The sequence below is a fragment of the Carassius auratus genome, chromosome 24, assembly GCF_003368295.1.
Source record: "Carassius auratus strain Wakin chromosome 24, ASM336829v1, whole genome shotgun sequence".
NCBI lineage: Eukaryota > Metazoa > Chordata > Actinopteri > Cypriniformes > Cyprinidae > Carassius > Carassius auratus.
This window is the reverse complement of record NC_039266.1, coordinates 14,223,709-14,240,873: the sequence shown is the minus strand read 5'-3', so window position 1 is coordinate 14,240,873 and position 17,165 is coordinate 14,223,709. Positions and strand designations below refer to the sequence as shown.

Genomic DNA, 17,165 nt, shown 5'->3' with positions numbered 1-17,165 from the left:
TGATTGTTTGTCCTCGGGGGACACCACACACGAGAAGAAATCGGGCAAAATAAATCCAACATGTTGGATATCCCCGATTTGAGATCGGAGCGGTCCCGACATTCTTCCGAGCAGAGGAGATTAGTCTTAACACACCACACACGGCAGGAATATTTGATCAGATTATTTTACGATAATCGGAGCATCCTAAGATTGTCGGAAGGGCTGAATCGGGGCTAAAATCGGCCCAATTATCCTGCCGTGTGAACCAGCCTTAACATGTTGTGGTCCCTAACAGATATAGCATAAAATATTATTTCTATAAGCTATAGGCCTATGTAATTATTCGTTAATTATGTTTTAATATGTAGATTACTTTTACTATTTATATAATCTGCTTATACAATTTATGTAAACTACTTTTATTTATTTTCCATTGCAACTTTAAACGGGTCTAAAGAGTTTGTTGTTTTTATGTAGCCTTGGCAACTAGCCTGAATAATATGCAGATAACTTGTAATGAAACTTGTCAACACACCTCAACATGCCTTTTGCAATCATATAACCCGCCATGGGCAATGCTTGAGCAAGACTGTCATTATGTTTGACACCTATAAGATAGGGGTACACTTTCGTGTAGTCTGCCGTAAAATGTGTCTTATACTTTTTTTTTTTCTTTTTCTTTTTGTCGCACTCTCCCTCTGCCATGGTGCTCCTGTTTCTAGATAGACATAACTGATTATATTTGTTCGGGAGAAGAGATAAAAGCCCGCCCACACTGACAATTGATTGGTTGATTTTCAGAAACAGGCCAATCAGGATGCTCTCTGTCTTACATGCGCTTCGCACACACGCACTTTAGCACACACACGCAAGGTCTCTCGCTCCCTCTCCCTCTCTGCCGTGCGCGCGCTACACGGTTTGAAGCACAGTATCTGCGCTTTTGCTCGCTCGGTCTAGATTCCGGGAGATTTTAACTAATTTGTGGGTCTCAGGGAGCCGCTTTCAATATGCGGGAGACTCCCGGAACTTCCGGGAGACTTGGGATGTCTGCAAAATATGCCTACTATTCGCCTTCAGATTAGATGTAAGGGTGAACTCGTGAATTGTCATTATTAGAGCTTGACATCTTCAGGGCACACTTTCATTATATGGATAAGAGAGTCAAGATATTTTGCTAATTATCTTTTCTGTTTCACAGAAGAATGAAAGTTATGAGTAACTAATTAATCATTTTAATTTTAGGGAAAAAGGTGGAAGAATTTTAGATTTGAAAAAAAAGTGCCTTTCTCTTTTGTCTCTCTTTCATGGGTTGCCTCTATCTCCCTCCCACACTTTAGCAACGGAGTGATAACAGGTCCATGCATCCTAAAAATAAAATTTTGGCAACATGCTTTTCTATGCAAACAACACAATTGAGAAAGCACACTCACAAAGAGAAAAAGAATAAGAGAAAGACTGACACAGTGCTTCTCAATGCAAATACAAAATCATTTTAGCTGCACAAAGTGTTGTGGCTAAATCCTGTCTTCCCCAGAAATGAACAGAGTGGATGAAAGGATCTCAATTGAGGCCCAAAATTGAATGCATGGAATATGCATCTCTGATTGGTTGTGTGAATGCAAGAAGAAATTCCAAATTAATTCGATGTGGGTATTATGACTTAAGTAGTAAGGGAGGGGTTAGGGGGGGCTTCCTTAATTGTCTCTGCTGTTCCTTGTTGTCTTGGCTCTTGCGTTAAACTGTAATGTGCCTCATTTCCTGTTCACATGTAGAAAAAAGCTTTGTGGAGTTTCTAAATGGGAGATGTTGGCATTGAACTGATGGACTGGTGGTGGGGAATGGCAGGGGCGAATTTTAAGGATGAATATGCACCCTCAGTATGGTGCACCACTAGAGCCAGCAGGCATTCTGCTGGTGGAGCATGTTGGCATCTGGGAGATTACAAAACAATGTGTTTCAAAAGAGTGTTGGAAAGCAAGCAGAAAAAATTATAAAGCAAAAGAGCAATAAAACTCCCACAGATGTTTGGTTATTCTTTCCGCTAACATTAACTGGTGGCTGCATATGGAATGCAAAATCTAATGCAAAAATGACCAACGCCAAATACCTTATTCAGAAATGCATAGATAATGGCTTCAAAAAGAATAGCGCTAATGAGAAAAATATTCAGCCTACACAGTTACACCCTGTGTTTGCTGAATAACAGTTAAGCCAGGGATAACATCATATTACTGATGCCCAGAAATTTCAGCAACCAAAATCTGAAAGAAAAAAAAACTGTAATAGCAATCTTACTAATCTAAAGAGGTAACCTTTATGTATAGTTGAATATGTTTGTATGGTTTTCTCAGATCAATGTTTTTAACCTGTCAGGCTCTGCTCGCGTTGGTCGTGGTTGATTTCAATGGAATTGAAGTCAACGTTTAATAAAACACAATAAAAGTAAAATACGCTGGTCGCTATCAAACAATGAACACTCATTGTGATTTGCATATTTTGTATCAGTTTTTTTGTGACAGTGACCACATAGCAAGATTGCACCAAATGACAATATGCACAGAATGTTCCATAATAATAATTGTCTGGTGACACGTTACTTAATGCATGAGAGTAAGTCAGTTAGATAGTTAGTTAAATTGTCAGGCCTAACTTAGTCATTTACATGTTAAATGACATGGATGGATTCTGTGCATTCCATTCACAATTTCAAATATTTATTCTCAAATTTAGCTTAATGCATATATACAGGGAAGACAAAAAAATGTAATTAATCAAAAATGTGCTTTATTACTGCACTTGTTTACAAGTAACTTTATTCAAGTAAAAACATTTATAAATAAATAAAATCAATAGGATCATGTAATATACTGTAGAATTTAGCTTTTTTTTTTTTGGTCACTGGCAGCCACCCCATTTGAAGGCAGTGCCCCAGCATGGCCCCCCCACTGAAAATGCTCTAGACACGCCCCTGCCCGTTCTACTTATGACTTTTTTTGTGGTCCAGGGTCACATACACATAACTTTACATGGAAACGGTAATGCTTGTGAAACACAATATTTGTGCGTTCTTGGTCTGAAATAGATGTTGCTCAATCAGGACATAAAAAATATACACAACATAAGTTATTCAGAGAAATAACGCTGACTACATATGGTGCAGTTTAGAATGCAATGAGCAATCCAGTTATTATCATTATTATTTATTGAAAACATGCAGACACCATTTATTACAGACATTATTTGAATGTCTACATACAAATAAATAAATTTGGAGCAGAAACATAATAATGTTATTAAAAAATTTAAAACGTAAAAACTTCCTTATATGCAATTTAAATATTTGTACAAGTTTTCAAAATAATATATATATATAAAAAAATAATAAATAAATACCAAAGACCACAAAAAGGGTCCCATCAAACAAATATTAATTTAGACCTTATTCAGGTTTCTTCTCTGGGAATAATTAATAACTATTTGGAATTGCTTCATGTCTTCCCTTGACACACTTAATAGGTGGTAAAACCTGACTGATGTGAAATGGCACCACAGTTTGATACAGTTGTGCTTATCTGTGGCCTGTGAGAGGCCCCTCTGATTGTCCCACTTTGGTATTTGTGCTTCAGCCTTCAATTAAAACTCCATGCCTGAGTAGAAAGCCAAGAGGCCAGCATACTGCAGAGACCTTTTAAAGAACAGCTGTCTTTGCTGACCCTGTAATGGATTTCCCAGTCTGACTTCATACAATAAAACAAAATGGCTTCCCGTCGGGCATCTGGAGTCCATCCTCTAAACCATTCCCACTTCTCATCCTTCCCTCCCTTCTTGTGCCCTCTGCCCTCAACCATGGCCTTGAACTTCACCCCCATCTTAACTCAGGATGTGATCACTAGACACTGCCTGACATGTTTTTTTTTATTTTCTTTTTTAATACATCAATGCTATCACCCTTTACATTTGTCTGCCTGTTTTATAAATATTTACAAGCCAGTGAGAGGTATTAAAAATAGCTTGTGACTAAATCTTGTTGGATTCGTTCAAACTGTTAGTAAAAAGTCATAACTACACCTCTATCTTGACTGAGTGACCTGAAGTCTTGCAAGGGTAAATAAAGATCTTGCCAATGTGATGCCGCCATTTAAATGACGGACAAAATGGTCATTTGCACACATTCGCCTGGTAAAAAAAACTGTAACTGCATTTGAGTTTGACACAAAGTGACTGAGTGGTCCTCGTCACCTAGGTAATTTAAAATATATTTCAAAAAATATGTATTCTTTGATTTATTACCGCTGATACCTTTATTTTATTAATGTTCAATCATATTAGGCCAATATGGTAACATGGTTCATGTATATATATATACTGATAAAAATAATTTTTGGTGAAGTAAATTCTACATAAAAACAAATGTAATTTCTACATTAAATGATTTAGCTAAGGCAAGAATGAAATATTTTAAGCAAATTCTATATTAGTACTCAATTTAAGCTTGTAGAAATTAAAGTTTGAACTTATAGGTATATTTTACTTGGAATTTTTTGTTATGTATACAAAGATTCCTAAAGAAGTAAATATCAAAGTTATGATCCCATTTTTCCCATCATGCACTGGGGGATGAATAATTAAAAAGGTAAATTTTTTCACTGTTATCGAGTTGTATTTACACTGTTTTTGGTTCCTATTGTTGTTAGGTTTAGTAACTTACTGTTTTGTGACATCTGGATTTAATTTTCAACTCAAAATTACCCATTTGTTATCAAATACTATCCACTGATTGTTACCGTCATTGTGTATGGTGTACCAAGTATTGAGGTCTCTGTGTTCATTTGTCTGATGATTTCTATTGACATTTACATTACATTTAATCACACTGTAAATAATTGCTGTAGTTTCTACAGCAAAATTTTACATAATTTTACTGTATAAACATTTTACAAGATGCAGCTGTAATTCGCAATGCATTATGGGTCAAATAAGGTTTTACAGTTGTTAACAGTATATTTCCACATCAACTGTAATTAATTTACAAGAAGCAGGTGTTTCCTACACTAACTTACTGTAGTGTGGCATTATGGGATTGCGCGCATCATTCAAATTCAGAAACCCAGCCGACTGGAGCAGCCCGAGAACGACTGAAGATAAGAAGCTTTATTCATAATTCCTGGTAAGTTCACTTAATTATACTTAAGAAATATATCCTTTTATATTTATTTAAGTTAATCTATAAGCGATTTCATGTCACAATAGCCTCCTATCCTGACATTTAGTGGCCTTGGTAACTTCTTTGCAGTAGCATAGTTATGCCAAATGTTCAATATTTGGAAGTAAAATGTTCTTATTGAGAGCATTTAAAAGTAGTGTTTACCTAATGCGAACGATTGTCATAGTAACTAAGGTTACTATCTATCTAAATAACTGACGAACAGCAACATTTGAAATTTCATTCGTTTATATGTTTCAAACTGTCCCATATTGACTCGATGCCTTACTATAATAAGTGAAAGACATCTTTATATGCCCGACTGGACAAGTTAGCCTGATTTATAAAAAAAAAAAAGGGACTGAGGAAGCATCGAAACGCGAGAATGATTCTGATTATATTAACATTTAATTCAACATCAAAACAAGATTAACTGCACACATAAACTCACAGAAAATACATGAGATAAGTTAAATGTTCAACTGTTGAGTTTATTCATAACATATGATATAAGAAGCATCACAAGTGAGCTGTTTTGCTGAGTATCACGATTGCAAATACATAGTTCAATAAACAATTAGTTAACAAGTTACTTACTTTTTTAGACACAATATTAACTGTTGTTGTATTTCACCGACGAATATAGTTCCAAACAAAGACCAAAGCAAAACTATTTTGCTCATTCTCAAATCAAAACTCTCCAAACTTGAGCTAAATGATTCTTCTTTTTGAACGGATCGGTTCAATGAATGACAGTAAATAAAAGTTATTTACTGCCACCTAATGGCGGATTAGTTTCAGGTTTAATAAGTAACATTGCATTTTTCCAACATTTATTAATTGTATTTTCAAATTTCATATAATTTTGCACTGTTAATTATTTAATTTGATTGGTGGTACAGTTCTACAATGTAATATTACAATTTATAATTATAAATTATATAATTTTTAATAGTTTGTTTATTCTAATATATATGCCTTTTGGGGTGTTAATTGGACTCATTTACAGTACATAATGCTTTAAAGAACTCACAAGATTATTTTCTTTATGTCTTTTAGGTGCAAAGAATAGCAGCTGATGTGGAGAAATGTTCGATGCTTCAAGACTCTGAAGCTGATTTTATTAGGTAATATATTAATTATTTAAATAATTTGACAAACTTGTAATTTAGATTACATTTTATATTGAAATACTGCATTGTAGGTTACATTATTGCTTATATTTATTCATTTCAGGTCCACCCAGTGGCTTTTGACTATTTAAGGGTCAGATGGTTGTGAATTCATACCTCAACATTGTGCGTCCCGGGAGCAGGCATCTTTTGCACAAATTCATTTTTTCAAAGGTAACAAGTTTTACTTAAGTAATTTCATTCGTGAAAAAGGTTACTTATTCAAAATGAAATATAGTCATTCATCACTGTTAACTGTTAATGTCGTTCCAAACCCGTAAAAGCTATGTTCATCTTCGGAACACAATTTAAGATATTTCAGATGAGAACCGGGAGGCTTGCGTCTGTCCCACTGACTGCCAAACAATTAACAATGTCTAAGCCCAGTAAAGTATGAAAAGCATCGTCAGAATAGTCCATCTGCCATCAGTGGTTCAACTGTAATTTTACAAAGCTACAAGAATACTTTTTGTATGCAAAGAAAACAAAAAGAACAACTTTATTCAACAAAGTCGTTATCATAGCTGTTTTCGTTCAAATCAAAGCGTAAATAAACATAGAAAGCGTGTCCATGTGACCCAGCTGACACAGAACAGGCTATGTAGTGTGTGTCCAACAGATACTCTCCAAAAATGGCATTAAACTGACACAGAGGAGGTGAATTGTTGAATAAATACTTATTTTAGTTTTCTTTGCATACAAAAAGTATTGTCGTCGCTTCATAACGTTACTGTTGAACCACTGATGGACTATTCGGATGATGTCTTTCATACTTTTCTGGGCCTTGACAGTGGTATATACTGTAGAGTCTATGGGACAGTCACAATCTCCCCGGTTGCATCCAAAATATCTTAAATTGTGTTTCCGAAGATGAACGGAGCTGTTACGGGTTTGGATCGACATGGAGATAAGTGATTAATGGCAAGATTTTAATTTTGGGGTGGAGTAACCTTTTAAGTACTGGTAAATGCTGATTGTATTGTATAAGTGGCATTTTGACATTTATTTTATTGAGCTAGTTTCATTTGATACATAACTTTATCCTGATGCTTTTGCTTGTTTTTATGTGCAGATGTTTTCTTGGAATCACAGCACTCCCTGGATACAAGACGAACACATAGAGGCAAAACAAGTGGAAAAGTCTCAGAATAGGGACAACCCTCATGTGTGTGCTCATCTCAGAAAATCGATGGACTTTCAGTGTGTATTTATTAAATTGTCTTTTGCAGGAATATTCTTAATTTAATAGAACATAATCTCAAACAACAGAATTTGTGATTTAATGTTGATTTTAAATTTTAACATTTTAAAAAAAGATACAAATTCTTTCATATTTATAGAAAGTTAATGTTCTACTCTGAATATGGCTTTTTTTAAACAGTTATTTGTGATGCTATGCTATTTTTATGATAAGATTTAACTGTTGAAAGAATGTTGAAAAATTTTATTTTACCAGTAAAAGCCTTGCAATGTCTTTCTGCCAGTTTTAATAAATAATTATTTGCATCATCATTGACTTGGTTTTCATTCATTTGTAAATGTATTAAGATAGAGCTCATGATAATGCATTTATATCAGTATTTTATAGTTTACTGTTAAAATTATTCTTTAAAGCAGTTTCATTGTTAAATTATTACAACATCATGTTGTATTTAGGGGTATTTACATGATTTTATTGGCAACTTTTGTTGCCAGTTAAATACTGTAATTTAATGAAAAGTTTTTTTTTTTTTTTTACAAATATGATAGACAAGAAAAGAAAAGGTAACTGCTAGTATTAGTTGGTTAAGTGCTGGCGAAAAAGATGAGTCTTTAGATGTTTTTTGAAAATGAGTAAAGACTCATCTGTTTGAATTGAGATCGGGAGGTCATTCCACCAGCTGGACACTGTCCAGGAAAAGGTCTGTGAGAGTGATTTTTAACTTCTTTGAGATGGCACCACAAGGTGTTGTTCACTTGCAGAGCGCACATAAGATTGAACTAGTGAGCTTAAGTATGTTGCTGCCGTGCCAGTAGTCATCTGTAGGCAAGCATCAGTACTTTGAATTTGATGTGAAGTAACATGAGCTGTTTTTGGCTCATTGAAGACAACCCTTGCTGCTGCATTCTGGATCAGTTCCAGAGACTTGATATTACAAGCAGGAAGGCCCGCCAGGAGAGCATTACAATAGTCCAGTCTGGAGAGAACAAGAGCTTGGACAAGAAGTTGGGTGGCTTGCTCTGACAGGAAGGGTCTAATCTTCCTAATGTTGTATAAGGCATATCTGCAAGACCAGGTCATTGTATCAATATGATCTGTGAAGCTTAACTGATCCATTACAACTCCTAAGTGTCTGGCTGTCCTGGAAGGTTGACGAACCCAGCTGAATAGAGAAGTTGTGATTAAAGATGGGTTAGCTGGAACCACCAGCAGTTCTGTCTTAATCCCCTTTCACACTGCCAATCCGGCAAATACACGGGTAAAGTGTTCCGGCAATTGTTCCCGGGTCGCTAGATTTTGCACTTTCACACTGCTAGTGATTACCCGGGATATGTGCGTGCTTTCACACACAACACATAAAGATCCCGTAACGACACGTGACATCAGGGCGTGACGTGTAATGTACGAGTCAAAAACGTTATGCACGTTAGACTTTCACTGAAGCAAGTGAACAATCTCGGCGTCAGTGTGTAAAGTGAGGAATAAACCGATCTCTGCTTCATTACAGTTTGCACATATTTTTGCACAAATGGCTTTTGTTCATACAGCCCTTGTCCCGAGTTGAACCCGGCAATGTTACTAGGTCCCCGACCCGGGTTCAATGCCGGAATCAATCCCGGGACGTGTTTGCTTTCACACAGAAGGCGACGTCAATGTTCCGGCAATTTGCCAGGTCGGACGTGCAGTGTGAAAGGGGCTTTAGTAAGGTTGAGCTGAAGGTGATGGTCATTCATCCAGCTAGAAATGTCAATCAGACAGGCTTAAATGCGAACAACTACCGCCGGGTCATCTGGTTGGAATGAGAAGTAGAGTTGAATGTCACGAACGTAGCAGTGATATGAAAAGCTATGCTTCTGAATGATAAATCCTAATGACGTCATTTAGATGGAGAAGAGAAGTGGTCCAAGTACTGAGCCTTGAGGAACCCCAGTAGCAAGTTGTTGTGACTTAGAAACTTCAGCCATCCAAGACACCCTGAAGGATCTATCAGAAAGGTAGGACTTAAACGACAGAAGTGCGGTTCCAGGGATGCCCATCTTTCTGTTGGTGGACAGTTTAATCTGGTGATTAACAGTGTTAAAAGCAGCAGACAGGTCCAACAAGATGAGTACTGAGGATTTTCTTCAGCGGTTTTTCTTTTTCACTTCAGCAGTGGGCTTACCGAGCCTGCTTAAATGCTGAGGGAAATGTTCCAGAGTGAAGAGAGGAGTTGATAATGTGAGTAAGTGAAGGTATGACTGAAACAGAAATCACTTGAAGGAGGTGAGTGGGGATCGGATCAAGTCGACAAGTAGTAGGATGACTGGACAGGACAAGTTTGGAAACATCCATCTCTGAGAGTGGAGAGCAGGAGGAGAGAGAGTGTGCATTAGTCGTTGTGAAGTTATCCTCAGTCTGCGGTGTGGAGAATTGGTCACTGATGGTTCTTGTCTTATGGCTACAAGTGTGACTGCATCATATAACAATTATTAATTATTAATTATATTAATTATGTTAGTCATCTGGCTAACTATGTCTTATATACATTTTTCTACAAATCCTGTCATACGTACACAAACTGACAGTCACCACTTATAAGCTATTACTAAATATCGCAGAAACATAATTTTCTGTAAAGTTGCTTTGTAACGATTTGTATTTTAAAAAGCGCTATACAAATAAACTTGAATTGAATTGAGTTTAATTGAATTATTTGTGATGAAAACTGCAAAGTCGTCAGCTGTAAGAGTCGATGGAGGAGGAGGTAGATGCAGATTAAGAAGAGAAGAGAAAGTTTTAAAGAGTGTACGAGCATAAGAACAGTTGTTAATTTTGTAGTTGTAGTATGATGTTTTAGCAGTGAAGACATTTGCAGAGAAGGAAGAGAGGAGAGACTGATACACACTGAGATTGGTAGAGTTTCTTGATTCATGCCATTTCCTCTCTGCAGCCCTGAGTTTGGAGCGATGTTCACGGAGAGCAGATGGGGTGGTGCATGCTGGTATAGACGACAATGGGCAAAAGTAGTCCAAGCAAGAGGTTAGAGTGGAGCAAAGAGTGTCAGAAGCACTGTTCGTGTCCAGAGCTGAAAACTCAGAGAGTGAAGGAAGTGAGGATGAAACCACAGAGGATAGGCGAGATGGAGAGAGTGAGCATAGGTTCCGTCAAAAGGTGACCTTTAAGGTAACGCAAAACCAAGCGCCACTTCAGCAAGTATCTACCAGGGTAAGCCACACAGTAAATAAAACTACGTTTCCTTGCAACAACAATCACACAGTAGTCTAATGAGAAAACGAGGCAAAACACTTATAAACTAACCTCCTTATCTGTTGGCCGACTGTTTCTTCTGACAAGGGTTTCAAAAACAGCTAATTAAGAACTTTCACTGGCTATGGCTACGCCTCGCTATTTAGCAGACCAAAAATGGGTAGTCCCGCGATACGCAAACGCAAAACCAAGCACCACTTCAGCAAGTATTGAGTAGCACACATTTTTACAGTGATAAGCATTACATAATGTAAAATTTACAAACAGAGTCAATATATTTTTATGTGAATTCCTATGTAAACTTTACTTAAAATGTTCTATTTAAAACTACTAATAATTATGTTTCGGCTTTTACTTGTAAAATGTTTGTATATTAACTAGCTTTTCTGAGTGAGAATTGTTTCCAAGCTTTTTCAAGTAAATCCTACTTCACATTAATACATATATATATGGTTAGGAAGGGAGAGCTTTCTCAATCAAACTTTTTTCAGTTTCAGCACATACCCCTCACAAGGTCTGTGGACAGTCCTGAGTCTTAAGTCGGTGGAGTTTATTTTTCATTGTAAGGGTCAAAATTATCGATTTTTCTTTAATGGCAAAAATCATTGGGATATTAAGTAAAGATCATGTTCTATGAAGATATTTTGAGAATTTCCTACCATAAATATATAAAAAACACGTTTTTAATTAGTAATATGCATTGCTAAGAACATTGTCCTATTAAAACAAACAACACATCAAAGGAAAGCTTATTTATTCAGATTTCATGTGAGGTATAAATCTCAGTTTAGAGAAATTTACCCTTATGACTGGTTTTGTGGTCCATGGTCACATTTTAGAAAGAATTTTAGCAGGTCCAGAACAGTTATCTAAGGTACTCACCATCTGCAGGACTGAGGCCCCTGGCCGCAGAGATCATTGACAGAGAGGGACTGCTGTGCAGCGAACGGATATAGTCCATGTACGGGTTAACGTATGGATGAGGGGGGTTGAAGGTTGACTCCGCCCCAACGGAAGGGTTCCGATGTGGCGAGATCCGGATGAGGGAGATATCAGAAAATGCTGGGCTGGCTGCCAGTGCAGGAGGCCTGGAATCAGAGACGAAGAAAAGCATTTAAGCACCTTAGGAGTCTTTTTCATATGGTACATTCTTCAACTCATTCCTTGGGGCGTGATGTTCCAAGTCTTTTGGGGTTATTTGCAAAATTTCATGTTAACTGTGCATGTACAATCCAAAGTAAATGCTTACATTTAGAGAGAAGCAAAGAAGAAAACAGAGCTATGCACAAGCCACAAAAGCTCGGCACGTGATCTATTCATTTTGGATTCCTGCTCCAGGTCTAGCATCTGCACAGAATGGTGTAGGAGCTTGAGCAGGAAATGAATGGTGACACTATCTATCAGCCTCCATCTGCAGGGCCAAATCACAGAGAGAGCGGGAGAGAAAAATCCCAAGCTAAATTCCAACTGCTCCCCTCACAGACATTTCCTAAGATCAAAGCCAACTTTCAACACATCACATTTTAATCAGACAGAGACAGCCAGGAATTCTCACCACTACCCACAATGCCTTGCCATATTTTCTTGAGATGGTGTCACTCAAGTCTGCTGAGGATTTTGTTGTGTTGTTGTCTTAAACAGCCCCTATTCAAGTATAACTATTTGAGCCAGTTATTGTTTCATTTACATTTTGTCCCTAGATTATTATTATTAATAATATAATAATCTGGGGAAAAATTTAATGGAAATAAATAACTGGCTCTTGCAAACATACTCCCAAAAAAGAGGCAAGCAGTATAAAAAGAAAACTAAATGAATTACAGACAATTTCTGTGGAGAACTTTGATTTCAAGTGACCTCTCTGAAGGACCAGATGGATCCAATTAGACACTACAGCTTGTCCCGTCTGAATTCTCTCCTATCAGCTTCAGGAGTCTACTTCACCAGCCACTAATGAAAGAGTTTGGTCTGTTTCTCATAATGAAGGACAAGATAGGAAGTGCTATAAAACCATTCAAAGTCAGTCAACAGAGATGCTTTTGTATACAAGCAATGCAAAATTTAATCTGATTTAATCACATTTATCTGATAGTCGCTTATTTCATCTAATAAAAAATTCAAGGACACTCGACACATCTCCATAGGAAGCGTTAAATCAGGATTTGGCAGGATTCCCACAGAGTATCTCACCAGTTTTCAGTAATGAACTTAAGCGAATTCTCCGTGTTGTTTGTCAAGAAATGGACTGAATTGATATGAGTTCTTGATATAGATACTTCACATGCAATTCATCGTCAGAGTGTAGTATTATGACAGACTTACAACTTTATACGAGATCTGCTCCCTGCTGGAAGAAGATATATATTCAACAAAATCAAAGCATCCATGAAAAACTGGCAATTTCACCTTTAATTTATCTCTGGACGTCTTCACGAAGCTAAGCAAAGTTATTTCATTTTATTGCTCTTGTACAAGCTAATTGTTAATTTATGTTGTGAGGCATGCTATCATATTACCACACCGGTAACAGTTAAATATACCCACGAGCCTTGTTAATCCATGGTCAAGGCTGTCGATCAATGGGCTGCTGCTTCAGGCTCATCTATTGGGGATGCTTTCATCAAATTTAGCAGAATACTCCAACAAACTGGGTTTAATCCGTGATCTGCTGTTGCTCAAACTAGCGTATCGATAAAGTGCTTGATACTAAATGTACAGATCGTAAATTTTGCTCGTATCAATGCTAAAATGTATCCGACATGGGCTTATGCTGCTCCCTAAATTAGAGTCTGACTATATGGCGTACTGCTGTACAGGTGCATGCTGATCTTTTAGCTGGTTAAAAGAGCACCCTTTGACTCCTATCTCCGTAGGGGATCCCACCCCACTCCACGTACTGAGAAGGTCTTTGCTAAAGCTATCATGAAATGGGAGTGCTTGCTTGTGAGGTTTATATATTGTCCAGCATCATGTGCTAGTCCTGCCATTGCATAGGAGGGCTCTATGCTTTCGCTGGCTCCATGCATTGAAGTGTTGGGACTTCTATTCGCGGACCCTGATTCTGAAGGGGAATATCTGCATTCGGAAGATGACATGATACTGAAAGTGAAAGTATAGCCCTACACCAAGCACAAACAGTGAATCTTTTGCCCAGTGTAGATGGTCCTTTGCCCAATGTCAGTGGTTTGAGCAATGTTTCCCGGGGTCAGAGTGTTCATCGTGAAATTAGCAGGTGTGTTAGTGTTGTGGGGAACGAGGTGGGGGATTTTTACCATGCTAGACATGTAGCTTTGTCTTATGACCGTGTGCCTCTCCGCAATCGCGGCGACAGTATTGTAGTGGAGACTTTGTCTAATGCCACTGGGTATGTTAGACGAGGTCGAAGTTTTCATAGGACAACATGGGCAACGTGGAGGCAACGTGGAGGCAGGGTGGGGAGTCGCAATGACAAAGACAGTAGTCCGAGCTCGGCACACTCGCGGCGCATGTGAGGCAGATCTGGCCGTGCTGTTCATAGCAGGAGCAGAGGTGATGTGACACGGGGCATAGCTTTTGAACTAAACAGCTCTTGTCTACTTTTGTTTGTGTGTCATATGAATAATATATATGTGCCCCATACATGGAATCAAAGTGCCTGCTGTATGTAGTAAATTGAAAATCTCTACAGCAAAAGGCCAACCGTTACATGCATTTGGTTTGTTTCTACCATTTATTAGTAATGATGAAGGATTCACAGTTTGTTTAGTACTTACTATTTACCTGAGCATTCAGTATTGTGCAATATAGCACACAGAAGGAGAGGGACATTTGGGGGGGGGGGGGGGGGGGGGGGTGCTGCATTTGATCATTTAAATGTGACTTTTCATGAAAATTCTATAATTCAAGATGGCCACCACCATATGACATCATAATATGCAAATTAGATGGGAACATGTAATTCCGACATAAACATTGGGTCATCCTTAATATTTGACAGAAAGTCTCTATCGTTTATCACTTTTAAGATATAGCCTTTTGGATTTAAGATGTCAAAATTAAATGTTTTAGGAAAAAACCTACGGCGCCTAAAGGGTTCATGGGGTTGTATGTTCAATTATTCTTGGAGCAAGAACCCCCATAAGGAACCATACCGCCAAAGATAAACTGTGTTCAATAAACTCAAGTAAACTTGCCAAAGTGGTTCCTGCCTAAACTGTGAAGGTTAGGATTTGAGTTTAAATTGTTTTGTATAGAATCATTGATTGTAATAAAAAAATAGTGTATAATTATTAAATATGACTTTAAATTAAATTTAAATTTATTGAAAATCCATCTGAGCAAGTTTTAAATGTCAACAAAAGAAATTTCAACACATTATGATATTGCCCTTTCTACGAATTACATTTGTAAAAAAATTTTTAAAGAAATTAATTGAAATGTTGTAAAAGTGGCTCTTATACATAAAGGAATTATGTAATCTGTGGTGGAATTGATAGGGTTGTCGACTAGTGTGCCTTCTTCAGTAACTTTGACTTTTGAGCAACAAAGGAAGTTAGCACTTCTTCAATTGGAACATCATAAATTAGATTTCAACAAGGAGATTGAGAAACGAAAATTTGAACGGGAGACTCTGTTTGTGCTAGTGTCACGCTGTCTAGTCTCTGTTTCCCTGGGTGTCCACTAGTGAGCTCACTTCCCCTTAGGCACTTCACCGTAGGCACTAGAATTCCTCTAGTCTGGTCCTGTCTTCACAGTAATTGCACTCCTGTTAATTGCACCAGGTGCAGGCAATCTATTGTCATTAGCCTCCCTATATATTCCAGTCTTTTCCTGTTGTTTGTATGGAGTCCTTACCCTTCGTGTTACCAGCTTCCTCGTATTCTGAGTTCCCTCATTTTCTTATCGTCCTCCGAGTTCCCATTCCGTTCCCTTTCCTGTTCCCTTCCTTGTTTGTTTATTTTGTTTGCTTTGGACTGCTGTATTGGTTTTGACTTTGGCTTGGTTTTGGATTACGTTTTTGGATTACCCCATTTAAACAATACTTGCATTTGGATCTCTCTCTCTCCCTGTGTCTCTCTGGTGCATGAATCGTCACAGCTAGCTGCTTGAAAGATGAATGCAGTGAACAGGGTACATCTTGTATTATGCAACCTTCGAATATGTCGATTGCCATACGTAACACATTTTCCAGTAAAACTTTAAACAGTAATTTTTGTTTAGGTCACAGGCAACAGAAAAAATATTGTCTGGTACTTCAAGCACAAGGTCGAAACCGTTCTACATTGGCAAAGCCTGCAGTATCGGCTGCTTCAGTTCTCATAACTGGTGGCTTGATTCCGTCTTGTTTTTTGGTGAGTGGTAGAGAAATGAAGGAAATGGCCTGTTTGAATTCCAATTTCTCACCTTTTGTCTCGGATGGTTTTGTGTCTCACCCAAAGAGTGAAAATTCTTTTAGACACTGGTGCATCTGCGTCATTCATTTTAGTGACTGTATTACCTTTATCAAATTAAACTTTTACTGGAGATTTGATGTTAATCTGTGCAATTTAATTACCTAAATGCGGCACTAGGCAGGCAAGAATCTCCTGTAACTAGATGCGTGAATGAGGCGAATTCACGTCTACCACGCCGCAAGACCTCCAGACGCGCGTAAACGTGTTTTTACATTAAATAACATTGAAATCATTTGCGCCAGACGCTCTATTCGCTTTTGGTGTGAACGCAGCATAAGAGATCGCTTTCGACGTCACTGGGTCTTATAGGTGCTATTTTCTGTCTAGCTTTCGCAAGGCATACTGCACTTTCAGAATTCTTTATTTTCTTTTTCTGCTTGTTTGTGAATTTTGTTACATGTATATTTTTTATTGTTTAATTATTTTAAAATTAATAGTGTACATATTTGGTAAAATTTTTTGGTTGGTCCGATCGATTGTGCAATCGATTTTCGAACTAAAAGTGACAGCCCTAATCTGAATGCACGTGCTGGGGATATACTTCTAATTACAGGAGTGTCTTTACTGATGAGATGTGCATGAAAATCGCATCCGATTTTTTGCACAGCCCTATATTCCACTCTGAATGCATTATTTTCCCAGGGAATGTATGATGGCTGTGCCACTTAGGGGTATTTAGTTTGTGAAGGGGTTCTGATAAGGAAATTGACTCCTCAGGCCAAGGCTTTCTTGAGGGAACCAGTTGTTCACGTAGTATTTCCAATAATAAGACTCACTCATGATGATGTATCGGGGCATCTTGGAGTGAAAAAAGACTTATGATTGTATAATGCGCAATTTCTGGAAAGCCAAATCAGAATCTGAAGCCTATTCCATTGTGACTGATTCCTGTTGTGACTGAACCATTTCATCACTTAATTGTTGATTTT

The 17,165-nt window shown here is 37.6% G+C and overlaps 1 protein-coding gene across 7 annotated transcripts in view; it reads right to left on the bottom strand.

The window, feature by feature from the left end:
- Window positions 1-17,165, bottom strand: part of gli3 (GLI family zinc finger 3) — a 322,788-nt gene that overhangs the window by 52,889 nt on the left and 252,734 nt on the right. For all 7 annotated transcript variants that reach the window (XM_026201156.1, XM_026201154.1, XM_026201153.1 and 4 more), the window contains one exon: window positions 11,687-11,892. In XM_026201156.1, the coding sequence (XP_026056941.1) occupies window positions 11,687-11,892 (206 nt within the window). The remainder of the gene's footprint in view (window positions 1-11,686; window positions 11,893-17,165) is intronic.